A 26,712-nucleotide genomic window follows, 5' to 3' on the forward strand; every position below is an offset into this window, starting at 1 on the left:
GTTGGTTGTGCTTTTATGCTGGCCTCTCTCCATCTAGCTGTCTCAGGTGTTGGCTGTTATTTTCTGGCAGGAAGATGGTTGTTCCTGAAGGAGGTCTCCTCAGATTTTTGGTTATGATCACCGGAATGGTGGTGTTTCTCAGGAATTGCTACAGGTCACCTCAGGCGTATGGACCTGTGTGGTAACTGTGGTCATTGCTAGTCAATGGGGCTCTCCTCTGACGAGGAGAAGTCCTGGAGACAGCTACCCTGCCGCTGGGTTTCTTGCTCTGAATTTAGTGGGCTTCTGTGTTTGCTGGGAGAAGCCCTCTTGAGAACCAGAGAGCCCCACAAGTTGGTCAGTTTAGCTAGGGTGACAGGTTGCACCTTGGTGCAGTGTCTGGGGCTGATTCCATGGATCCCAGGCATCTCTACATTTGAGAATGAAGCTCCGTGTCCCAGTACCCAAGCGGTAATCAGTGGGAGGTGTGCACAGCACTCATGCATGCAGCTGGAGGTTAGAGCCTGGAGTCTGCAGCAGCCCAGAAACTTTTCTTGTGCTGAGTGTCCTGAGGTCGAATCAGATGTTTCCTCCCACCATGGGGTTTCCTCCCAATAGGGAGACCCAGTCTGTGGTGTTTGGGGTCCACAATTCAGTCTAAGATGGCGAGTAGAGCATGCAGGCACAGGTGAGTAGCTCCATGCTGGCAACCGAGTACCTGTAGGAACCTGAGAACTTTTTCCAAAAACGTTTGGAGGGACGTGTTCAGCTGAGTGCACTGAGGTTGGACATGTGTTTGCCTCACTGTAGGGTTTCCCCCTGACAGAGACATGCAGACTCTGCTGCCCTGCCGCCCACAGTTCTGTCTGGGAAGGTGAGTCCGGCACAGAAGTAGGTCTCTGGCCTGGTGGCTGAGCACCCACTGGACACTGGGACCTTTTCCCGTGATTGTCTGGGTGACCTGAGGTCAGTCCCTATTGCTTCCTTCAACTTGGGATTTTCTCTCAACTGGAAATCTCAGTCTCTGGTGTTGTGGGACTCACAGTTCAGTATGGGATAGTGATCAGAACACACAGGCATGTGGCTCTGGGCTGGTGACTGAGCCCCTGCCAGGACCCGGGAACTTTTCAGGTGTTTAACTTGGTGACCTGAGAATGGACCTGATTACTTCCTACACCATAGGGTTTCAACTTACCTGGGAAACACAATCGCTGGTTTTTGGGGGCCCAGAGTTCAGTCTGTTGGTAAAGGTGCAGTCACTGCTGTCCTGCTCTTCAGGCACAGTATCCTTTCCATGTGGCCATCTTGAATCTCTCTTTCTCTCAAGCTTCTTGTAGCTGCTCCAAAGTTCTTAGGATGATGCAGCTGTTGTCATCTTGAATCCAACTTCATTGTAAATCCTTATTTTAAAAAGAATGACTTAATCCTCTTTTTTTTTTTTCAATTAAAAATTGTTTTAAGTGTTCACTCTGAAATGGAGGTAGTGACTACCATCCTGCCTCAGTCAATGAATTGCAGGATGAAAAGCCTGTATCTCCACGGCCATAGTTGTCATTACTTCAGCAAGGCATAAGTTAATGTATATTAACATTAATTCCCAGAGAAGCAAAAGTTTCCTAAAAGCTTGTTTATCTGGTGACAGGAGGAAACTTTGTGATACCCAGACAATCAGACCACCAGAGTTGTCCAGATAATAAAGGACCTTTCACTACTGGAACAACAAATGTGGTAAGTCTTATGGCACTTTACCCTAAAGGTAATTTACATGAAATCATATTTGGAAATTTAAAATCCTAGTGTCTTTCTCTGTGTTTAAACTAAAGAATTAGAGTGTTAACACATCACCTTTTCTTTACATTGCCAGTGAGATAAAGAATAGAGGTCAATACTGTAAACAGGTAGTCTTTAGAGTACTTTGCATTTCTGCTCTCAAACAACCTGGCTCCCCTGAAAACATTCAGCATAAGATTGTGCAATGCTGTGGTCCAAGGTGCTGACAGTTCTCAAAGGTTTGTTTCTTTCTGCTGCTTCTCAACCTTAGTTCCCGAAGTCCTTCAACAGCAGGAACTGAGTTTTCATTTTTCATTATCACTCAGATGTTCTTGAAGATTTGACTATCATAGATACTAATTAAATAAGAGGGAGGACCCAATCCCAAAGCCTTTTGATTCTAGCTAGGATTGAATTATGGAATACATGGATATGGGTTCCTCCAAGCTCTGGTGCTCTCTAATTGTCTTGGTAATATCAGGAGAAGTCTCTGTGGTGAGTGCTGATTTCATAAGTATGCAGAATCCTCCAATGTGTGCACAACCACACATATCTATGTAAAGTCATGGTGCTAATCTCAATAAACAGGCTGTTTGTAAGGACCCCTCTTTAAGTTACATGCTACCTGAAAGCTCCTTTGCATTTTGCTTAAAACGGACACAGGGATCCCAGGTCTGGAATCTGTCACTTTACTACTATATTAAGGGGATCCTATGCTGTGCTTGTTTACTAAATTATTTATTGATCTGAATCACAAGAAATGTTGTTTTATTTGCTCTAATTTCTTTAGGGAGAGGTTTGTCGCTCAATCTGGCACACATACATGTGACACACACACACACACACAAGCACACACAAGCAAACATTGTGTACTAGCTAGCTGGCACAGCAGGATGGAAGGATGGCAGGAGATGGCTTTGATGTTTCCTGTCTCCTCTTTTGTCTTAGACCATCCGCAGACACGATGATGTCAGTTTTCCTCCCCAAGAGCGGTTCCAGATCTTAAGCGCTCTAGGGCAGGACATTAAAATCAACAAAAAATTTTCCAAGGCTTCTTACATGAGCCTGAGAGATGACTTTTTCAAAATGGCAGCTGACCTGGATGAATGTGGAAAAGAAGAAGCAGCCTTTATTCTCTACCATAAATTCCTCACGTAAGAACCTGCAGTTTTTATCTCCTTTTCTGGGACTGTTGTCTAACTTATGCTCCTCTCCTGTACATGTTTGTCACATTTGCTGACAGTTACTGAATTTGACAATGTCAGGTTTTAATCATATTTCTGGCAGTTCACACACAATCTTTTTCTCTCTATTCAAAGACACAAGGAGCAACGTTGCTGTGGTCACAAATAAAGAACTTAATGAGTAGGAGTTCCCTTAATTTTTTTTTATTAGTTATATTTTATTCATTTTGGATACCTGTGGTAGCCCCCTACCTGATCCCTGCCCAATCCCACCCTCACTCCCTCTTCTCCACCCATGCCCCTCTCCCAGTCCACTGATTGGCATGGTCCTCCTCCCCTTCCATCTGATCCAAGTCCATCAGGTCTCATCAGGAGTAGCTGCATTGGCTTCCTCTGTGGCCTGGTAAGGCTGAGCCCCTTCAGGGGGTGATCAAAGAGCCAGCCACTGATTTTATGTCAGAGACAGTCCCTGTCCCCATGAATAGGGAACCCACTTGGACACAGAGCTGCCATGGGCTACATCTGGACAGGGGTTCTAGGTTATCACCATGAATGGTCCTTGGTTGAAGTATCACTCTCAGAAAAGATCCATGTGGCCAGATTTTTTTTTCTCTCCTAGTGGATCTCCTGTCCCTTCCAAGTCTTTCTATCTCCTACCTCTTTGATAAGATTTCTTGTACTCTGCCCAAAGTTTGGCTATGAGTCTCACCCTCTGCTATGATACTCTGCAAGGTAAAATCATTCAGAGTCCCTCTGTGGTAGCTCCTGTCCTGTTCCCTGTTTTCTCCCTCTTCTCATGTCCATCCTGTTTGCCTTTCTGAATGAGGGTAGATCATCTTACTCAGGGTCCTCCTTCTTGATTAGCTTCTTTAGGTGTATAGATTTTAGTATGAATATTCTATATTATATGTCTAATATCCACTTACAAGTTATTATATACCATGTGTGTCTCTCTGCTTTGGGATGGACACAGAAATTGTGGTACATTTACACAATGGAATACTACTCAGCAATCAAAAAGGAGAAAATCATGAAATTTGCAGGCAAATAGTGGGACCAAGAAAAGATCATCCTGAATAGGAGTTCTTCACCTTTGCCTACATGGCCAGCTCTTTGAAAATAATAGTTGGCCAGGAAGTACAGCATATCTGAATTGGTGAATGGATTGATCAGCAAATGGCCTCTCAGGCACACTATTATTTCTCATGTGTAGCCAAACCCAGATCCCTTTTCTCTTCATCCTGTAGCCACTTGAGTTGTATAGGAAAGAGGGTAGCCCTCCTTTTAGCTACAGTCACCAGAGGATTTTAGAGCTCCTGGAGTCAGAGGGGTTCAGCACAGCACAGTCTTTTTCCCAAGCTCTTCATCATTTTTGTGCAGGCAGCTTAAACACAAAATTGTAGAGCTATCACCAGGGAATGACTCTTATAGGCTCAGTGACAAGAGTGCTGTGCTTGATGAAGTGAGTGATGTTAAGATCTCAGTAGTCATGTCTAGCCCTGAATTTGGTGAAACAGAACCTAAGGATATGCACAGGACTCTGAGGAGCTCAGGCAATGGGGTGGGGTTTTCTGGTCATGGCTTCCCTGATTTCAGAAGACTGTATGTGTTGAGTAGAGACACCACCTTCTTGTTCCACTGAGGAGGAGAAAGCTCAGGTTTAGTGATGAGTTCAGCAGGACAGTTTGCATTTCCCTGCTCTTACAACTGCAAGAAAAAGGGTTCTTTTGTTTGTTTTTCCACTGTTGGTTATTCTGCAACATGAAGGTATTCTTTTGAGCTCATGTTATATCTCCCTCTCATTTTCTTACCCTTCCAAATACAAATCACTCTTATAAGGGACTCATGTGTCCTCTGAGATATCTGAGATATCAGCTTTTCACACAGAGATGAAAAGCACATATGCACATAAAATGATTCTGATTGTACACTCCCCTCAAGCAGAGTTTCTGACATGCTCATGGATTGTTCTTGATTTTTGGGCTGATGTGAGGGTTGAAGCAGGTGAGCAGCATCCCTGGGTGCAGCATCCTGCCAGGTAACCACAGCACATGCACTCCTAACTCTGAGCACCCTCAGTGTCTCCTTTCATTACCTAATGGTCTCTCAGGTGAGGTTGTGCCCTGCTGGGAAACAATACACAAAGGTGCTCTGTGAGCAGCAATCCATATTGCAATTGGGAATGGAAGAAAGAGACCACTGCCTTTATTTCCTGTTCTGAAGTTCAGGGTTATGCCCTGTTTCCTCAAGGATTTGTGACTAATTCTATGTGCTTCCTCCTGAGTTCTGGGATGACAAGCATGCACATTTACAGCTTTGCTGTGCTTCTTGACAACTGATATTAGTTGAATGTGCCAGTTTATTATTACAATAAAGACACATCTCTTTCCAGACACTGGGATGGAAACTGATGCTGGATTTCAGGGTGTGCCTCTCTAAACTCCAGGAACTTCTGCTCTTCTGAAATTCTGCATGCAGAGGCCAACTTTCCTCTGGGCCTCATTTAAACATTTGAAAATTTTCTGTACATAGTATTTATTCTCTTTTATCCCTTTAGATTATATTTGGAAAAACTAAATATTGGCCTAAAACTTCGCAAAAGCGATGCCAAAGGAAGAAGATCAAACTTCATCAAGGTGGGTCTTTGTTGCCTAAGCTGATGAACAAATATCTCCAGAGCAGCCTGGAGCTACTCAAAGAAAATCCACAGATCCTGTCACTCGGTGGAAAGGGGTCAGATGCTGCCTCAGCAGAACAGTAAAGAGGAGAGGGGTGGCTGGAAATAGGGTTCAAGCTGTGCATGAGTTACTGTTGCCTTTCCCTACTTGTCCTTTTTATCCTCACAATAGAACTGTTCTAATTTTTCATTTTGATTTTGTATTTCAGATCCTAAAGATCGTTTTTGACAGGGCTGAGACTCTAAAGAGGAAACTAATAAACAAATACAATAGGGAATACGAAAGATACCTAATGGAGATGGTTAGTATGAGGAGCACAGAGACAGTGGGATGATATGGCAGCTATTCAGCCTCTTCGTGGACTGCCTTGTCATATTCCATTAAAGTCTGCGAGTCAATGAATAAGCTCCACAATCACTTGTACATAAATGCACTTGCTTCCATACTAGCCAACACACACACACACACACACAAAGATGGGTGGAGTGAAGAGAAGGCTGATTTTTAGGTATTATTAGAGACAGGCTTATAGGAACTAAGTAAGGTGCTATTTTCCACTACACCAGATTTATTGATCCTATTCTGAGATGTCAGACATGAACAGAATTAGGTTTTGTTCATCTCTGTGATGACAAGACTTTTTTATTCTGAGATTTCAAGTATTTACCTAAATCTTTTTTTTTTTTTTTTTTTTTTTCTGTAGAAGCAGAAAGAGGAGGAAGTAGCAGAGCGGGCATCCTTCTGGGAGGACATAAAATCAGGATGTTCCGGTTGTCGCTCTTTTCCATTTGACCCATTGAATGGACCTGAAGAAAAGAGAAGTGGAGAAGTAGGAGCTGCTATTACATTATCAGCAAAGGAAGCTCAACCTTCCTCAATACCAACGGAAACCTCCAGCCCACCACAGCAGTGTGCAATAGAGGAGAATGCTAAGGTCGTCACCCCAAGCACATCAACATCTGCCAAGCAGCCTGGGGAAAATGACCTAGAAAAAAGCACAGGTAAGTGGCTGGCTCTTTGACACCTCCCCCACGGGAAGAACAGCTTTGCTACCCCACAGAGGAGGACATTGCAGCCAGTCCTGATGAGACCTGATAAGCTAGAGTCAAATGCAAGGGAAGGAGGACGTCCCCTATCACTTGACTTAGAGAGGGGCAGAGAGGAGATGAGGGAGGAGGCTACAGGTGGGATACAAAGTAAATAAACTGTAATTAATATAAAAAATATAAATAAATTAAAAAATCAGGATTCTCTAGTTGTTACTCTATTTCTTTTGATCCATTGTATGTAACTAAAGAAAACAAAAGTGGAGAAGTAGGACCTGCTACAACAGTAAAAATAAAGGAAGCTCAACCTTCCTCAGTACCAACCCAAACCTCCAGCCCACCACAGCAGTGTTCAAGCGAGGAGAATGCTAAGGTCGTCACCCCAAGCACATCAACATCTGCCCAGCAGCCTGGGGAAAATGGCCCAGAGGAAAACACAGGCAAGTAACCACAGTTTCTGACTTGGAGAAGACTTGTGTGGAATTGGTTCCCCTTTTAAACACAGGAATGAGCTAATTGCAAGATGAAGTTATAGTATAGAAATGCAGGTTTATTGGGAGTAGCTCTTGGCTGCAGTACTGGGGAAGAAGGAAGATAGAAAGAGAAAAGCATGCACAGAGAGGGAATGAAGAAAGAGTGAGGAGAAGAAGAGGAGAGTGAGAGTAGAGAGAGAGAGATAAGGGAACCTAAATGTCTGGATTATATAATGAGGGTTATCCCCTGCCTCTGGGCTCGAAAGTACAGGGTAGGGGGTCATGCCTTCCTTGCCATGCAGCAACAGGTAGGGACCAACGGACCCTGGGAAACCTAGAGGCCAGGTGCCCTTTGGTATGGTCTGAAACCTAAGAGTCACCATTGCATCTGGTTCAGTCACACATGTGTGAGCCTGGAGCTCACCAGGAAAGTAGGGAACTGCTGGTGGACAGGTGTCTGAAGCACTGAGCACTATCACATAGAATGTTGCATGTTCCTGTCCATGTCCTCATTCTTTGGCTTCCATGGTCCACTGACACTCATCTCATAGTTACATCCAAAAATATTGCTCCATCCATTCAAGCAGACTATAAAGTCCATGGTCCCAGCTCCCAGTCAGCTGTACCCAGAACTTGGAGAAAACAAACCCTGCTCACTTTGTGATTCCATCATGGGAAGGAATTCATGGGGAGAATACCAATGACATTTCCTTTCTCTCCCAGGCTCTCAAGATGAGTTCTGCTCATGAATACCTGGCCTTGTTTTTCTCTTTCTTTTCCATTGCAGTTCAGGAAGTCAGAGGCCTATATCCTGTGATCCTCCCTCACGATTTATGTGAGAAATTTCTTAAGTCTGCAAGGAAGAACACTAAGAAGAAAATTGAGACCTGTGGTGTTTTGTGCGGATCCATGGTAAAAATATGAAAAGTCCTTCTTGATCTGAGGCTGTTACTTCTCCTTGTCTTCCCATGACTTTCAGAGAACATATCCAGGGTCTGTGTCCATAGACATCACCAGACAGAAGGAACTGTAGTTGACAAGGCCTGGAAACCTTGATTTGATGACTTTGTATTTGGTTGCTTTTCAGAATCCTTTGAACCATTTGCTTTGATGTTATAGTTAGAAATTTTCATTGTAAATGGTAGCTAATGCTGTTAATTCCTGTTACTGCTAAACTGAGGCTGGAGGCTTCCTAGAAGTTCAAACCAGCTTCACAGGGAGAATGAGACATTGTCTTGAAGGCAAAGTAAGCAGGCCAGCAGACAGACATGCAGATAGGCAGGAATGAGGCATGAAGACATTCATGTTGACTAATTCCTTTTGGGTCCTGGTCTGAGCACCTACTCTGTTAAGCCTTGGAATGTAAATTATGAACACCTCAGCCCCTGAGCAGACATGCTGAGTTTTGCAGGCAGGAGTCTATAGCTAGGATGTGCCAAGAGGGACATCTCAGGGTCATGTCACCATCTGTTCCTCTATACAGAACCTACAAGAGCTCCCAAGATTGTGAAACACTGAGGGGAGGGAGAACAATAAGGGTCATTCACTTGACAGATTCACTTACTTGTGATATGAGAGAGTGGGACTGAGAGTTCTAGGGAATTGTAATACATTATTTTCTCTTGGCAGGTAGGAGAGGAGTACCATATCACGCACATAGTCATACCACTCCAGGAAGGAGGCCCTGACTATTGCTATGCCACCAACGAAGAGGAACTGTTTTTTATTCAAGAAGAACTGGGGCTTCTCACCTTAGGGTGGATTCATGTAAGCAAATAACCTCTCTGATGGCAGGGTTCTCTTTTCTCTCTTAGAAACATCCTGCCTAAATCTTTCTCTGCACAGAGTCAATCCATTCCATATCATTCTTCTGTTTAAACATGCAGTCAGTAGTGTTCACGGTGAGCCATAGGACCATTTCCTATTGTTTCAACAGCTTTTAAAATTTTACCTTTTAATGAAAGCAATTCCACGAAATCTCTGTTCGTTGAGAGTCTGTGTCAACAGTGGAACCTTGCCTAGGCTGTAAGGGAACATGGTATAGGGATCATGTCCCCCCAAATTATATAAATTACACTATTTTAAATAATACAAGAGAGTTATTTGTAATGATTGTATTTTGTATTCATGAAGTAGCACTTTTTTTACACACCCAAAGATATCCTACCTGTGAGATTTTTAAGTGTTTGCACATGCTGAACATACTTCTGTTGATTTTCGAGTAAACACACTAACTTGCCTAGATATTTCTTTTTAATGATTCTCTCATTATCAAGTACTGAAGCTCACAGAACAAGAAGCTTTTCTTGTAGTAGTTATCGGAGTAAGCCACAATCACATGGTTTATTTCCAGGTTTTAAGATATCATACATACATATACTCAGAATATGAGAAGTTGAGATTTCTGAAGCAGTCTCCCATGACTTCATGATTTCAGTTCAATACAAATTCTTACTGTTTTGCCTAAATCAATAACATACTATGCATTAATCAAAATTTGGCCCTTTGTTTCTGGTAACACAAATGGGCTATCCCACATAACTTAGTGCTAATTCAGATGAGCCATTTTGGACTACATTTTTCAGGAGGTAATTCTGGATCCCTGTGAGTTTCAGAGAAGAGGGGCCACACTTGAAGTGACTTATGATGACTTGTAAAGATGGGCCAGAAGGGGCTCAAGGGAGAGGGTTGAACATTGGATATCTACTCTGGGTTCTTGCATCAGTGAGCAGTTCTGTTGGTTGGTATTTGTGTTTGGTATCAGCAAAAGATGACATATATTTGTTGATATGACCTATCAAAGCCATGGACTCAATTGTCTAGTGTAGGCAGGAAAAATAGTGGTGATTTTGAACAGAGGGAGAACTGTTTGGGTTATACTGGCTAAAACAATTTCATGACTAAAAGCACTAAAAGCATAGTCCAGAAGTGAAAATGAAGAAGATACAATGCTGACTGAGATGTGAAAATCAGTTAAAGTTTGGGAGCTGCTAACATCCAATGAGAGGGTGATAGCAGTGTTTTGAGGAGAAGTGAGATTTCAGAGATCCAATTAATGAGGACCAGAGGCTGGGACAGAGCAAGTTTTCAGTTGGGCTCATGGTGATGGCAATGATCCTCTCATAAGGATGAGTAGGGCTTCTAGAGAAGGGCTGAGATTGGAAGAGGAGATAATTCTTACTGTGTGGAATTTAAGGCGTTGTCAGATATCAAATCTATGTGGCCATTGGAAGGAAGTTTTGGGAGGCCAGGGGAAACGAAGAGAGGGACCTGGGAGGCTTCTGCATGGAGTTGACCTAGGAAATGTGGTAAATGGGGAGAGCTGGCTGCAAGAGAATCCATTTCCTGGCAGCTGAGGTAGAGGTCTTATAAGAAGAACATGGAACAGAGTGGGTGATGAAACAGCAACAATGATGCAGGAGTACTTGTTAGGAGGCTTTCCTAAGCCCCATAGCAAGGAGAGTTGAAGAATTAATTCAGCATGTGACTCAGAGACAGGCTCCAGCAGGGAGAGTATTCATATCTCCTCCTGTGGTTATGAGAATATTGGCTAATGAATTTTAAGCCATTTTGGGTAAAGAATTCAAGGTTTAGCAGATTCTTAGAAATCTGGGTATAATGGCACCCTCATGGGATTCTACCACTCAGGAGGATGAGGCTGTTGGATGGTGACTTCAGAACCAACTTGGGCTAATAGAAAGACTGTGCCTCAAAACAAAAGTCATCTAATGAAGGTTATGGCTATTTTTAGAATCTGTCATGACTGCCATACTAAGGCTTGGATCTAATCTGTAGATTCTAGGAGAAGGAAGAATTATGAGTCTGCTCTTAGCAGAACTTTGTTAAGAGAGTACTGAAACATGACGGAACTATCAGATGGTATGAACATGGTTTTATCTTATTTATGTTTGTTTTGTTGATTTTACTTTTCCTTTAACTTCACTTTATATTTTTAAATGAGTGATATTTAAAATATAGCTTCTTTGTGAGTGTATGCACATGAATAGTACAGTTTAATAGCTCATTGAATAAATATGACATGCATATACAACTTATCGCAGGAAACAGGAGCCTAGTCCAAATTCCTTCCTTCCTTCCTCCAGATTGAATTTTGCTTTCATCATCTATTCCTGGATTTCATTAGTGATCACATCCTACATGTGCTGCCCATTGAACTACAATGGCTAGATATGTAACTTTTCCCTTTGGCTTGCTTGCCTGAACATCTGCAGGATTCATCCCCACTCTGGCATTCAGTTGTCTGATGTGTTTTTACACTGTTGATCCAGTTAAAAGGGGGAGGGAAGAAAAGGAAAATGGGGTAAATCAAGCGACAATAGTACAGAACCACATCTGAAGGGCAGAAGGGTCTCCTCTTCAAATAGGGAGTAACCACATGGGTTTTAGAGGCAGGAGTGAAGGCAGACAACTGAAGACCCAGAGAGATTGTTAAACCAATATTTGTAGTGGTCATCCAAAATCTTGATGAGGTAGGACTCAGCCTGCTGTTTGCAGCAGGGAAGCAGATATGGGTTAGAAGTTGAAGGACAAAATTGAAATGGTTACCTTTGAGACATCAGGTATAACTAAGCATGGATGAATAAAAGAGTCTTGTTCTCAGTGAGGGAAAAGCCAAATGTGATAGAGAAAAATTTAGCTTATTTTGACCTTTGTATGTTAGGAGGACAAAGCAGATTGTCCCCTCTTCCTTCTCCAGCTAGCAGATGAGTGTTTCCCTTAAATGAGTTGAAGAATCTTGGTAGGGGCCAATTGTTGAAGTTGGTTGGACTTGTCTTTCTTGGTGGATCAGACCTGGCTGGCTATGCTCACTTGCAACTCTTGTCTTCTTTTGTTTTCATAGACTCATCCAACCCAGAGAGCATTCTTATCAAGTGTGGACCTACACACCCATTTTGGCTACCAGCAGATGCTGCCTGAGTCCATCGCAGTGGTGTGTGCCCCCAAATACAAAGAGTGAGTGTGTAAGATTCAAATCTGTTAGGTACAAGTGCAAAATACTTTCATGGTTAAAAATTATTTAAAATTTATCTATAGAGTGTCTTAACATTGCTATGAAAGTTAAGTTCAACATTCTAATTTATATTAGCAGCTCTTAAAAAATAAGGTGATATCACTGCTGATTTTCTAGGACAAACTATCAAGAAGTAACCTCAAGAGGCAGAGATTGAAGAAATTCTACACCAAACATTGTACATGAGTGTCCTCTCTTTTCATTCCCAATGTCAAGTTATTCTGAATTCCTCAGCAGATCTAGTATTGGAAAAGCAATGAATTATCTTGTTTTCCTGACTAAAAATAATTTTGAACCATTGATGTTGTTCCATAGTGACAAGAAGACCCTGAATTTAGCATTTTTATCCCTTTTTCCTCACATTATTGATCTAAATAAACCTAATGCATTGCTTGGTTCTTCTTCCTACTCATTTCTACTGTTGAATTCTTCTGCCCAGTTTGGTTATGGTGAAATAAAGATATTCAAAATAAGAGAGAGATAGACAGAGGGGTAATAATCATACAGGGGCAAGAGTAGGAGTATAAGAACAAGAGGAGGAAGAAAAAGCAAAAAGAAAGAATGAAAGGAAGGAAGGAAGGAAAGAAGAAAGAAAGAAAGAAAGAACGAAAGAAAGAAAGAAAGAAAGAAAGAAAGAAAGAAAGAAAGAAAGAAAGAGGAAAGGAGAAAGGAAAAAAGAGAGGATGAAGAGTATAATTATTAGGATTAGCACAAGGGGGACAATGTCTAGGAGAAGATAAAAATGGCAGTGAATTGGAGGAGGTTCACAGGTTCTAGCAATGGGAAGAAGAGTTATACAGAAAAAAGAGATAGGAGAAGGGGTGAAAAGAGTGAGTGAATGAGAAACACCGAAAGGGATCTAAGAAAGGAAGAAAAGATGAGGGAAAGGTGGACAAGAGAGAGGGAAGAGACCTAAGGGCATATCTCCTTGACTGTGAGTCTGCTTTTTCATTTCAGAACTGGAATTTTCTCACTGACACCTATTGGGCTAAAAGAAATTTCCTGCTGCCCCTGGAGGGGGTTCCATCCTCATAGAGAAGACACTCCTCTCTTCTGCGTATGTGTCTTTGTACAATGAATCAGGACCTTGGTCTTAGCCTGGACATAGAGCTGATAAGGTTTCTCATCTTTTCTGATGCACTTCGAAGTTCAGCATCATCAGTCACATTCCTAAAAATCCATATTAACTGTGTAATTAGAAAGCAGTGGGCAATGAAGAGAAGTTTTCTCTCATTACAATCTGATCATTTATGGCCTTTGAGGATATTGACCCTTACTGATCCTTTTACCAAATATCTGTGGATTTTAATACTATGTACTTTCCAGTGTTCTGGAGAGAATAATGGAAGAAGGACTGGGATGTACATCAGGGTCAGAGTGTTAGCTCAGCATGCTTGAGACCCTGATTTCCATCTCCAGTATCATGGGGAAAAGAAGTAACAGACAGAGTATGGACTCCATTAGTTTATCCAATGCTTGTTACATGTTACCTTGTCCTATACCAGTATCAGTTACAAAGTTTCAGTTAGACATATGAATACAAAGGAAAAGTCCATGTAAGATACGTAAATTAAGCATCTTTTTAATTTTTATTTTTTTATATTAATTACTGGTTATTTACTTTGTATCCCAGCTATAGCCCCCTCCCTCATTCCCTCCAATCCCACCCTTTCTCCCTCACCTCCTCCCTGCCAGTCTTTTAGTCCACTGATAGAGGAGGACCACCTTCCTTTCCATCTGACCCTAGTCTATCAGGTCTCATCAGGACTGGCTGCATTGTCCTCCTCTGTGGCCTAGAAAGGCTACTTCTCCCTTGGGGGTGGAGGAGGGGTAAAAGAGCCTTCCACTTCGTTCATGTCAGAGACAGTCCCTGTTCCCCTTACTAGGGTACCCATTTGGATGCTGAGCTGCTGAGGGCTACATCTGAGCAGGGGTTTTAGGTTATATCCATGCATGGTCCTTGGTTGGAGAATCAGTTTCAAAAAGACCCCTGTGTTCAGATATATTTGATCCTTCTGGAGCTCCTGTCCTCTCCAGGTTTTACAAATTCCCCCTTCTTTCATTTGATTCCCTGCACTTTGCCCAAGGTTTGGCTATGAGTCTCCGCATCTGCTTTGATACACTTCTACATACAGTCTTTCAGAGGCCCTCTATGATAGGCTCCTGTCCTGTTTCTTGTTTTCTTCTACTTCCAATGTTCATCTCAATTGTCTTTCTAAGTGAGGATTGATCATCTTAACCCAGGTACTGCTCCTTGTTTAGTTTCTTTAGGTGTACAGATTTTAGTATGTTTATCCCATCATAGAGGTCTGGTATCCTCTTATAAGTGAGTATATACCATGTACATCTTTCTGCTTCTGGGATACCTCACTCAAGATGATGTTTTCTAGATCCCACCATTTGCCTACAAATTTCATGATTTCCTTGTTTTGTTTTATTTTTTTATTAGTTACACTTTATTCACTTTGTATCCCCCCTGTGGTTCCCTCCCTCGTCCAGTCCCAATCCCTCCCTTCCTCCACCCTCTGCATGCATGCTCCTCCTCAAGTCCACTGATAGGGGAGGTCTTCTTTTCCTTCCTCCTGATCCTAGTCAATTAGGTCTCATCAGGAGTGGCTGCATTGTCTTCTTCTCTGGCCTGGTAATTCTGCTTCCTCATCAGGGGGAGGTAATTGAAGAACAGGCAATCAGGTCATGTCAGAGACAGTCACTGTTCGTATTACAATGGAACCCACTTGGATACTGAACTGCCATGGGCTACATCTCTGCAGGGGTCTTAGGTTATCTCCATGCATAGTCCTTGGTGGGAGTATCAGTCTCGGGAAAGACCCCTGTGCTCAGATGTTTGGTTCTGTTGCTCTCCTTGTGGAGTTCCTGTCCTCTCCAGATCTTACTGTTTTTCACTTCTTTCCTAAGATTCCCTGCACTCTGCCGAAAGGTTGGCTATAAGTCTCAGCATCTGCATTGATAGTCTGAAGGGCAGAGCCTTCAGAGGTCCTCTGTCAGGCTCCTGACTTGTTCCCTCTTTTCTCCTTCTTCTAATGTCCATCCTCTTTGCCTTTCTGGATAGGAATTGAGCATTTTAGTCAGAGTCCTCCCTTTTGATTAGTTTCTTTAGGTGTACAGATTTTTGTAGGTTTATTCTATATTATAAATCTATATGAGTGAGTATATACCGTGTGAGTCTTTCTGCTTCTGGGGTAGCTCACTCAGGATGATCTTTTCCAGATCCCACCATTTACCTTCAAATTTCATGATTTCCTTGTTTTTCATTGCTGAGTAATATTCCATTGTGTAGATGCATCACAATTTGTGCATCCATTCCTCCACTGAGGGGCATCTGGGCTGTTTCCAGCCTCTGGCTATTACAAATAAGGCTGCTATAAACATGGTTGAGCAAATGTCTTATTGTAACGTTGAGACACTTTGGGGTATATGCTTAGGAGTGGTATAGCTGGATCTTAAGGAAGCGCTATTTCTAGATGTCTGAAATTGTTTTCCAAAGTGGTTGCACAAGTTCACATTCCCATCAGCAGTGGAGGAGGGTTCCCCTTTCTCCACAACCTCTCCAGCATGTGTTGTTCCTTGAATTTTTGATCTTAGCCATTGTGATGGGTGTAAGGTGAAATCTTAGGTTTTTTTTTTTATTTGCATTTCCCTGATGGCTAATGAGGTTGAGCATTTCTTAAAGTGTTTCTCTGCCATTTGATATTCCTCTATTGAGAATTCTCTGTTTAGCTCTGTATTCCATTTTTTTAATTGGATTACTTGATTTTTTGCTGTTTAACTTTTTAAATTCCTTATATATACTGGATATTAGTCCTCTGTCAGATGTAGGGTTGGTGAAGATTCTTTCCCAATCTGTAGGCTGTCATTTTCTTCTGACGACAGTGTCCTTTGTTTTATAGAAACTTTTCCGTTTTATGAGGTCCCATTTATTGATTGTTGCTCTTAGAGTCTGTGCTTTTGGTGTTCTGTTCAAGAAGTTGTCTCCTGTGCCAATGAGTTCAAGGCTCTTCCCCACTTTTTCTTCTAAGCGGTTTAGTGTGTCTGGTTTTATATTGAGGTCTTTGATCCACTTGGACTTTAGTTTTGTGCAGGGTGATAAGTATGGATCTATTTGCGTTTTTCTGCATGTAGATAGCCAGCTAGACCAGCACCATTTGTTGAAGATGCTGTCTTTTTTCCATTGAATGATTTTGGAATCTTTGTCAAAAATCAGGTGTCCATAAGTGTGTGGATTTATGTCAGAGTCTTCTATTCTATTCCCTTGATCCACCAGTCTATTTCTATGCCAGTACCATGCAGTTTTTAGTATTGTTGCTCTGTAGTACAGCTTGAGATCAGGGATGGAGATACCTTCTGGAGATCTTTTACTGTAGAGCATTGTGTTAGTAATTCTGGGTCTCTTGTTGTCCCATATTAAGGTGAGAATTTTTCTTTCAATGTCTGTAAAGAATTGTGTTGGTAATTTGATAGGAATTGCATTGAATCGTAGATTGCTTTTGGTAAGATGGCCATTTTTACTATATTAATCCTGCCACGTCATGAGTATGGGAGATCTTTCCATGTTCTGATATCTTCTTCTATTTCTTTCTTCAGAGACTGGAATTTTTTTTTCATACAAGTCTTTGACTTGCTTGGTTAGGTTCACACCAAGGTACTTTATGTCCTTTGTGGCTATTGTGAATGGTGTTATTCCCCTAATTTCTTTCTCAGCCCTTTTGTCTTTTGTATACAGGAGGGCTACTGATTTTTTGAGTTAATTTTGTATCCAGCCACTTTGCTGAAGGTGTTAATCAGCTGTAGGAGTTCCCTTGTAGAATATTTGGGGTCACTCAGGTATATTATCATATCATCTACAATTAGTGATACTTTGACTTCTTCCTTTCCAATTTGTATCCCCTTGATCTACTTCAATTGTCTTATTGCTCTAGCAAGGATTTTAAGAACAATGTTGAAGATATATGGAGAGAGTGGGCAGCCTTGCCCTGTCCTTGATTTCAGTGATAATGATTTAAGTTTCTCTCCATTGAGTTTCATATTGGCTATAGGCTTGCTGTATATTGCCTTTACTATGTTCAGGTATGTGCCACGTATCCCTGATCTACTATGTTCAGGTATGTGCCATGTATCCAAGACTTTAAACATGAATGGATGTTGGATTTTGTCAAGTACCTTTTCAGCATCTAAGGAGATGATCATGCGGTTTTTCTCCTTCAGTTTGTTTATGTGGTGGATCACATTGATAGATTTCCATATATTGGACCACCCCTGTATGCCTGGGATGAAGCCTCCTTGGTCATTGTGGATGATGTCTTTGATGTGTTCTTGGATTTGGTTTGCAAGTATTTTTCATGTATGTTCATAAGGGAGATTGGCCTCAATTCTCTTTCTTTGTTGGGTCTTTCTGAAGTTTAGGTACCAAGGTGACTGTGTCTTCATAGAATGAGTTTGGTAGTGTTTCTTCTGTTTCTATTTTATGGAATAGTTTGAAGAGTATTGGTGTTAGCTCTTCTTTGAAGGTCTGGTAGAATTCTGCGCTGAAACCATCTGGCCCTGTGCTTTTTTGCATGGTAGACTTACTTTTGATGACAGCTTCTATTTCCTTAGGGGATACAGGACTATTTAATTGGTTTACCTGGTCTTGATTCAGCTTTGGCATGTAGAATCGGTCAAGAAAATTGTCCATTTCATTTAGATTTTCAAATTTTGTGGCATATAGATTTTGGAAGTAAGACCTAATGATTGGATTTCTTCAGTGTCTATGGTTATGTCCCCCTTTTCATTTCTGATTTTGTTGATTTGGATAGTGTCTCTCTGCCTTTTAGTTCATTTGGCTAAGGGTTTGTCTATCTTGTTGATTTTCTCAAAGAACCAGCTCTTGGTTTTATTGATTTTTTGAATTGTTTTATTTGTTTTTATTTGATTGATTTCAGCCCTGAGTATGATTATTTCCAGCCGTCTTCTCCTCTTTGGTGTTTCTTCTTCTTCTTTTTTTTTTTTTTTTTCTAGGGCTTTTAAGTGAGCCATTAAGTTGCTTGCATGAGATGTTTCAAATTTCTTCTTGAAGGCACTTAGTGCTATGAACTTTCTTCTTAGCACTGCTTTCATTGTATCCCATAAATTTGGGTATGTTGTGCCTTCATTTTCATTGAATTCTAGGAAGACTTTAATTTCTTTCTTCATTTCTTCTCTGACCCAGCTGTCATTTAGTAGCAAGTTGTTCAGTTTCCATTTGTGTATAGGCCTTTCGCTTGTTGTCATTGAGGTCCATCTTTAGTCAATGGTGATCAGGTAGGATACAAAGGATTATTCCAATTTTCTTGTATCTGTTGAGTCTTGCTTTGTGACCAACTATATGGTCTATTTTGGAGAAGGGTCCATGAGGTGCTGAGAAGAAGATAAATTCTTTTGTGTTTGTGTGAAAGGTTCTATAGATGTCTGTGAGGTCCATTTGATTCATGACCTCTGTCAGAGTTATTGTTTCTTTGTTTAATTTCTACTTTGTTGACCGTTCCTTTGTTGAGAGTGGGGTGTTGAGGTCTCCCACTATTAATGTATGGGGGTCTATGTGTGGTTTAAGTGTGGTTTAAGTTTCTTTTACAAATGTGGGTGCCCTTGAATTTGGGGCATAGATGTTCAGGATTGTGATATCTTGCTGGTGGGGTTTTTCCTTGATGAGTATGAGTTGGCCTTCTCTATCTCTTTTGATTAATTTTGGTTGAAAATCTATTTTATTAGATATTAGAATGGATACTCTTGCTTGCTTCTTGGGTCCATTTGCTTGGAAAACTGTCTTCCAGCCCTTTACTCTCAGGTAATGTCTGTCTTTGTGATTTACGTGTGTTTCTTGTATGCAACACATACAAAATTTGTTTACGCATCCATTCTGTTAGTCTGTGTCTTTTTATTGGAGAATTGAGTCCATTGATGCTGAGGGAGATTAATGACCAGTGGCTGTTAGATCCTTTGATTTAGATGTTTCCTGTGGTCTTGTGTTTGTATGTTTGCCTACTTTTTGTTTTGCTGTAGTGAGGTTACTTATTTCCTGTGTTTTCTTGAAAGTAGTTTGTTTTCTTGGGTTGTATTTTTCCTTTTAGTATCTTCCACACCTGAGATTCTTTCTTCCATCTGATGTAGTCTGTTGGTTATGCTTACCTTTCTAGTTCCTGATTTCTTTCCTAGGTTCTCCCTCTCCATGATTTCCTCCATTTGTGTTTTCTTTGATTTTTCCAATTCTATCTTCAGATCTTGAATCATTTGTTGATTTTCTTCACCTGTCTGATTGTATTTTCCTGTTTTTCCATCAATTCCTTCAGCTGTTTGTTTGAGCATTCCTCTGTTTCTTTTATTTCATTCAGTGATTTAATCATTTCCTCTCTGAACGCCACAAACTGTTTGGCTGCATCTTCCTGTATTTCTTTAAGGATGACCATAATCTTTTTTATTATATCTTCCCCTAATTCTCTACGCATTTTAGTTGCTTCCTTCATTAACCTCTTCATAAGCACTGATGTAAGGTCATCTTGAATTTCACTTATGTTAGTGTGTCCAGGGCTACTTGCCCCTGGTTAACTGGGTTCTGGGGATGCCATATTGCTTTGCCTTCTGTTGTTATGCTTTTTTTTTTGCTAGCCTCTACCCATCTCTCTGTCTCAGGTGTTGTCTGTTAATTTCTGGTGCCTGCTGGGTCCTGGGTTGGGGAGAATCCACTTGGTGGGGTTCTGAAGTTCTCCTCTGCTTTTTGGATATGGATATACCATCTGAATGGTGGTGCTTCTCAGGAATTGTCACAGTTCACTTCAGGTGTATGGACCTGTGTGGTAACTGTGGTTTTCAGGAAGGCTCTCCTCTCATCAGGAGAGGTCCTGGTGATGGCTGCCCTGCTGCTTGGTTTCTTGCTCTGAATTTAGTGAGCAGCAGCTGTTGCTCTTAATGTGTAATTGTTAGGTGCAGCCCTCTTGATGAACCAGGGATTCCCACAGTTTTGTCAGTTTAGCTAGGGATAACTGGTTGATCCTTGGAGTTGTATCTGAGGGCTGCTGTAATGGCTCTCTGGATTTTGTAGGTCTGAGGATGCAGCTGTGTGCCCCAGTGCCCTAGCGGTACTCAATAATGGCGCTCATTATTGAGAGCTCATGCCTGCAGTAGAACGCTAGAGCCTAGAGTTTGCGTGAATCCAGAAAGTCTTTTGGAGCTGGGTGTCCTGAGCATTGGACCTGATGATCCCCCCACTGTGAGGTTCCCTCCTGACAGAGACACCCAGTTTTTGCTTTGGAGACAGGCATTCTGTCTGTGATGGCGAGTAGAACCCACAGGCACAGACTTACGTGGCTCTACCTTTCTGCCTTTCTGGGGATTGGGTGCCTGGGCGTCTGCTGAAACTGGGTAATTTTTCCCGGTCTCGGGAAGGTGGTATCGGCTGAGGGCTCTGAGATCAGACTAGCAGTTCCCCTCCCTGTGGGTTTGCACCCGACAGAGAAACTCAGTCTCTGGTGCCCTGGGTCCCGAAGTTCTATTTGAGGCAGCGAATCAGGTGTGCAGGCAGGGCTCTGTGCCAGTGCCTGGGTTCTTGGCTCTGGCTCTGGGCTGGCTCCTGGGCACTCATGGAACCCTGAGTCTTTTCCAGGGAATGTCTGTGTGACCTAAGGTTGGTCTCAATCGTTTCCTGCACTGTGGGGTTATCTCTCGACTGGAAATACCAATCTCTGAGGTTGTAGGGCCCACAGTTCAGTCTGGGACAGTGATCAGAGCATGCTGGCATGTGGCTCAGGGCTGGCGACGAGGTACCTAGTGGAACCAAGGTCTCTTCCGATGTTTAGCTGGGTGAATTAAAGCTGATTAAATCCCCCACCATGGGGTATCCTCTTACCTGGGAAACACAATCACTTGTGTTTTAGGGCTGCAAGTTCTGACTGCTGGTCACTGTGCCTATCCTGCTGTGCTGCTGGTCAGAGCAAGAGTCATCCCCACGCTGCCATCTTGCCGAATCCCGATTTCTTTGTTTTTAATTGCTGAGTAGTATTCCATTGTGTAAAAGTACCACAATTTCTGTATCCATTTCTCCGTTGATGCATATCAGGGTTGTTTCCAGGTTCTGGCTATTACAAATAAATCTGCTACAATCATGGTTGAGCAAATGTCCTTGTTGTGTACTTGAGCATATTTTGGGTATATGCCTAGGAGTGGTATAGCTTGATCTTGAGGTAGCACTATTCCTAATTGTCTGAGAAGAGCCAGATTGATTTCCAAAGTGGTTGTACAAGTTTGCATTCCCACCAGCAATGGAGGAGGGTTCCCCCTTCTCTGCAACCTCTCCAGCATGTGTTGCCACTTGAGTTTTTGATCTGAGTCTTTCTGATGGATGCAAGGTGAAGTTTCAGGGTCGTTTTGATTTGCATCTCCCTAATGGCTAAGGATGTTGAGCATCTCTTTAAGTGTTTCTCTGCCATTCTACATTCCTCTACAGAAAATTCTCTGTTTAGCTCTGTACCCCATTTTTTAATTGGATTACTTGACTTGTTACTTTTTAACTTCTTTAGTTCTTTATATATTCTGGATATCAGCCCTCTGTCAGATATAGGGTTGGTGAAGATCCTTTCCCAATCTGTAGGCTGTCATTTTGTTCTGATGACAGCCTCCTTTGCTTTACAGAAGTTTTCAGTTTCATGAGGTCCCATTTATTGATTGTTGCTCTTAGAGCCTATGCTGTTGGTGTTCTGTTCAGGAAGTTGTCTCCTCTGGCAATGAGTTCAAGGCTCTTCCCCCTTTTTCTTGTAGCTGATTTAGAGTATCTGGTTTTATGTTGATAAAGTCCATGTGGTTTTATGATCCACTTGGACTTTAGTTTTGTGTAAGGTGATAAATATGGATCTATTTTCATTTTTTTGCATGTAGACATCCAGTTGGACCAGCACCATTTTCTGTCTTTTTTTTCCATTGAATGATTTTGGCTTTTTTGTAAAAAAAATCAAGTATAGGTGTGTGGGTTTATTTCTGGGTCTTCCATTCACTTCCATTGATCCTCCTTTCTGTTTCTATGCCAATACCATGCAGTTTCTATTATTATTGCTCTGTAGTACAGCTTGAGATTGGGTATGGTGATACCTCCAGATGATCTGTTTTTGTGCAGGATTGTTTTGGAGATTCTGGGTTTTTTGTTTCTTCATATGAAGCTAAGAATCTTTTTTTCAAGGTCTCTAAAGAATTAAGTTGGTGTTTTGATGGGAATTGCATTGAACCTGTAGATTGCTTTTGGCAGGATGGCCATTTTCACTATGTTAATTCTGCCAATCCATGAGCATGGGAGATCTTTCCATCTTCTGATATCTTCTTCAATTTCTTTCTTCAAAGACTTAAAGTTATTTTTTTTTTCAAACAGCTCTTTCACTTGCTTGGTTAGTGTTATCCCAAGTTGCTTTATGTTGTTATTGGCTATTGTGAAGGGTGTTGTTTCCCTGATTTCTTTCTTGGCCCTTTTGTCTTTGGTATATAGGAGGGCTTCTGATTTTTTTTAGTTGATTTTGTATCCTGCCACTGTGCTGAAGGTGTTTATCAGCTGAAGGAGTTCTCTGGTTGAATTTTGGGGGTCGCTCATGTAGACAATCATATCATCTGCTAATAGTGTCACTTTGACCTCTTCCTTTCTGGTTTGTTTCCCCCTGATCTCCTTTAGCTGTCTTATTGCTTTAGCTAGGACTTCAAGTACTATGTTGAAGAGATATGGAGAGAGTGGGCAGCCTTGTCTTGTCCCTGATTTCAGTGAGATTGATTAAAGTTTCTCTCCATTGAGTTTGATGTTGGCTATAGGCTTGCTGTATATTGCCTTTACTATGTTTAGATATGTCCTTTGTATCCCTGATCTCTCCAAAACTCAGAATGGGCATTTTTCCTATGTTAATCCTGCCAATCCAATGAGCATGGAAGATCTTTCCATCTTCTGTTATCTTCTTCAATTTCTTTCTTAAGAGACTTGAAGTTATTTTCCAACAGGTTTTTTACTTGCTTGGTTAGAGTCACACCAAGGTACTTTATGTTTTTAGTCGCTATCGTGAAGGGTGTTGTTTCCCTAATTTATTTCTTGGCCCTTTTGTCTTTGGTATACAGGAGGGCTTCTATTTTTTTTTTGAGTTAATTTTGTATCTAGCCACTTTCCTGAAGGTGTTCATCAGCAGAAGGAGTTCTCTTGTTGAATTTTTGGAGTCGCTCATGTAAACCATCATATCTGCAAATAGTGATACTTTGACTTTTTCCTTTCTGGTTTATACCCCCTTGATCTCCTTTAGTTGTCTTAGTGCTCTAGCTAGGACTTCAAGTACAGTGTTGAAGAGATATGGAGAGAGTGGAAAGCCTTGTCTTGTCCCTTATTTCAGTGGGATTGATTTATGTCTCTCCATTGTGTTTGATGTTGGCTATATGCTTGCTGTATATTGCCTTTACTATGTTTAGGTATGTACCTTGTAACTCTGATCTCTTCAAGACTTTAAACATGACTGGGTGTTGGATTTTGTCAAATACTCTTTCAACATTTAAGCATCTTTTTTTTAATTAAAATTTAATTTTAATTTAAGAAATATTTTGTAATGTGAAGAGGGACTGCCTCTGATATAATCTGATTGGCCTGCTCTTTGATCACCTCCCCCTGGGGGGGAGCAGCCTTACCAGGCCATAGTAGAGGACAATGCAGCCACTTTTGATGTGAACTGATAGACTAAGATCAGAAAGGAGAGGAGAACCTCCCCTATCAGTGGACTTGGGGAGTGGCATGCATGCAGAGGGAGGAGGGAGGGTGGGATTGGGAGGGAAGGAGGGAGGGGCTTATGGGGGGATGCAGAATGAATAAAGTGTAATTGATGAAAAAAAATAAATGATAAAAAAAGAAATATTTAACACTATTAAACTTGTTATTTGCTGAAAATTCAGTTTGGACAACAACACCTTTGTTTCCAAATGGATCTAGAACATACATAGATAATTTTATCCTTATTAGGCAACTGCCATTGTTTCCATTTACAAGCAAATAAAATAAGGTAGGGAAAAAGGTCAGAACTATTAAGCATCATGTGGGACTTAGCATCTGCTTGTCTGTAGACTACAGCACTCTCCTACCTCCCTGAGCACCTGGAGTAGCTCAGGTCTCTATGAACTAGAATGAAATCCTTTTTAAAATCAACAAAGGAATGGACTACTCAAATAGCATTCAATTCTCTAAATACAACTTGGAAAGGAAACACATTGTCTTCCTCTCCTCTCCTATTTCCACCCAGCCCTAATGTCCTCTGTGCTTCCTTTAAATGACATGACTTAAAGGTATCATAAACTCAAGTTTCACAGCTCGTGGGTCTGAAAGGGAAGTCAGTTGCAGAGTACAAAAGGTTGGTGGGAACTGGCCCTTCCCCCAGGCTGTGTCACTTCTGGAGGGTGGTCTCATATACACTCAAACCAAGTTTAAAGTGGCCTGAGTGCTCTGCTTGGAATGAAATTAAGCATCTTTTACCCTGGATAAGCATCTTTTATGCCTAGATATTTGGGTTCTCACTTGCCAAAGGAGGTGGTTTCTTCTCCCAGGCTGGGTTCAGTGATAACACACTTAGCATGATCAGATTGATCTCTGTGTCAGATCAGCCTCAAGTCAATGATATTCTGGCACTTTATATCAGTCTGGACTCTTCTATACAGTTTGCATTCAGAGGAAAGGCAGTAACATAGTGAAAGGACTAGAACCTGCCCCATAAAGTATACAAGATCCAGAGATGAAGCCACAGAGATCCAATGAGATGTAAAATCCTGGGATCATATTGATTAAGCCTTGTGATTTTGTTTTACGTATGAATACCCTCAAGGACTCTTCATACGGTTATCATCATAGCACCAAGATTGCATTGGACTTACTGGTTCCTTTTAATAAAGAGATATTTCACAAGTGGCTCTGGAAAACATGTGCAAAGATATATGGGAGACACTGACTCTGTCTATGAGGAGTACTATGCAGGAGTGCTGGGTCCCAGACCTTTGTCCATGTTACTCACTGATATCACAATCTCACCTCTAAGCTAATAACTACTGGCCTTCAGAGAGCTTCTTACAGTAGAGGCTTATGTCTGGGGACATGGCTCAGTTGGGGAAGAGCTTGTATTTCAAGCACAAGGTCCTGGATTCCACTTGCAGTGCTCCTGAAATATGTCACGATGGTATTCATCTATAGCACAGCACTGGGAGCTAATGGCAGGAAGATAAGTTCAAGATCCTCCACAACTACCTAGGTTATATGGTCTAGACTATGTCAGAAGAGCCATTATTTTGGTATAATATCATAAATATAAGTTGTTTCAAAACAGGAATTTTCCATGCTTTGATCTTGTTTACTTTTCTTCAATTGCAGGACTGTGGCCATGTCACTACATGGAAAACCAAAGTGATGGTCACCGATTTACGATGAGTATAATCACACTAACCAACAACAGTGGGAATCTGTGTGTGTGTGTGTATGCATGTATTTTATATATATGTGAGGGTGACACAAACATACATATATATATATACATACATATGTATATATGTGTGTGTGTGTGTGTGTGTGTGTGTGTGTGTGTGCGTAGAGTGGTGACGTATCTTTGTGCATGTTCAACTTATGTCACGTATGTTACTTGTTTGTCATGGTTGTTATTTGTATGTCTTGTATGTTATATCTGTGTCACCTGTGTGTTCACAATGTGCTTATTACTGAACACAGTGCCCAGAGGAAAACACTGATGTGTTTTATTTTAAGGTTTATTTTATTTTATTTAGTAGTTCGTAGTGAGTGGAATTTGATTTTTGTCAGATAGTATATTTGCTAATAAATTAAGACATTTTCTGGCCAGGAACCCATACTAGTATAAATTCCCAGTGCACCCGACACTTGCCTGCCTCAACTGCTGGGCTCCCTGAAAAACAATGAAAAGAAATCAGAAATATTATTCCTTAAATCACCTTCAAAGACACTTAGCAATTACATTTACACAGTTTAAAGCACATGTTTAGAACCTCACAACTTAAGCTTTTCTATCCTCAGACCTTTACAACTTGTATTTACACACTCTGCATGAAGCAGTTGATCTGACTCTCCTAAAGTGTGTAAGGGTTTATCTGCCTCTTGATCCTACCATTATGGGTAACAGTAGACAAAGCAGGCAGCTCAAGGGTGACATTTACTCACTGACAAGAAGATCTTAGTGGGTAGAGCAGATAGAGAAGAAAACAACTGGAGAGGGAGACTGAGAGAGGATTTTTTTTTTTTTGGAAGAGAGTAGTTTCAATAGAGGAAGAGGAAAGCATCTTAGTAAGGGCAGACACCCAGCCCATAATGGTAGGATCCAAGAGGCAGACAGACAGACAGACACTGAATAGTAGAGGAGAGTCAGATGGATAGAGCATGTGGGATGTACTGGCAGGTTGTGTGTCAGAAGCCAGCAGAAACACAGAATCTGAACATTGCTGTGTAGTTATTGTTTAAGTTTAATTTTGTAGTAGAATATTTTGTTTACTTCTACTGTTTTGATTGAAAGA

At 41.4% G+C, this 26,712-nt stretch overlaps 1 protein-coding gene across 1 annotated transcript; it reads left to right on the forward strand.

The window, feature by feature from the left end:
* Positions 1-655: 655 nt before the first annotated feature.
* LOC110542988 (STAM-binding protein-like) lies at positions 656-25,603 on the forward strand. The gene is made up of 11 exons (XM_060388331.1): positions 656-667; positions 2,698-2,903; positions 5,491-5,569; positions 5,820-5,912; positions 6,315-6,612; positions 6,909-7,097; positions 7,918-8,042; positions 8,760-8,897; positions 11,992-12,104; positions 13,120-13,219; positions 25,547-25,603. The coding sequence occupies exons 1-11, from the start codon at positions 656-658 to the stop codon at positions 25,601-25,603; spliced, it is 1,410 nt and encodes a 469-aa protein (XP_060244314.1).
* Positions 25,604-26,712: the final 1,109 nt, after the last annotated feature.

This window comes from Meriones unguiculatus, chromosome 7 (assembly GCF_030254825.1).
Source record: "Meriones unguiculatus strain TT.TT164.6M chromosome 7, Bangor_MerUng_6.1, whole genome shotgun sequence".
NCBI lineage: Eukaryota > Metazoa > Chordata > Mammalia > Rodentia > Muridae > Meriones > Meriones unguiculatus.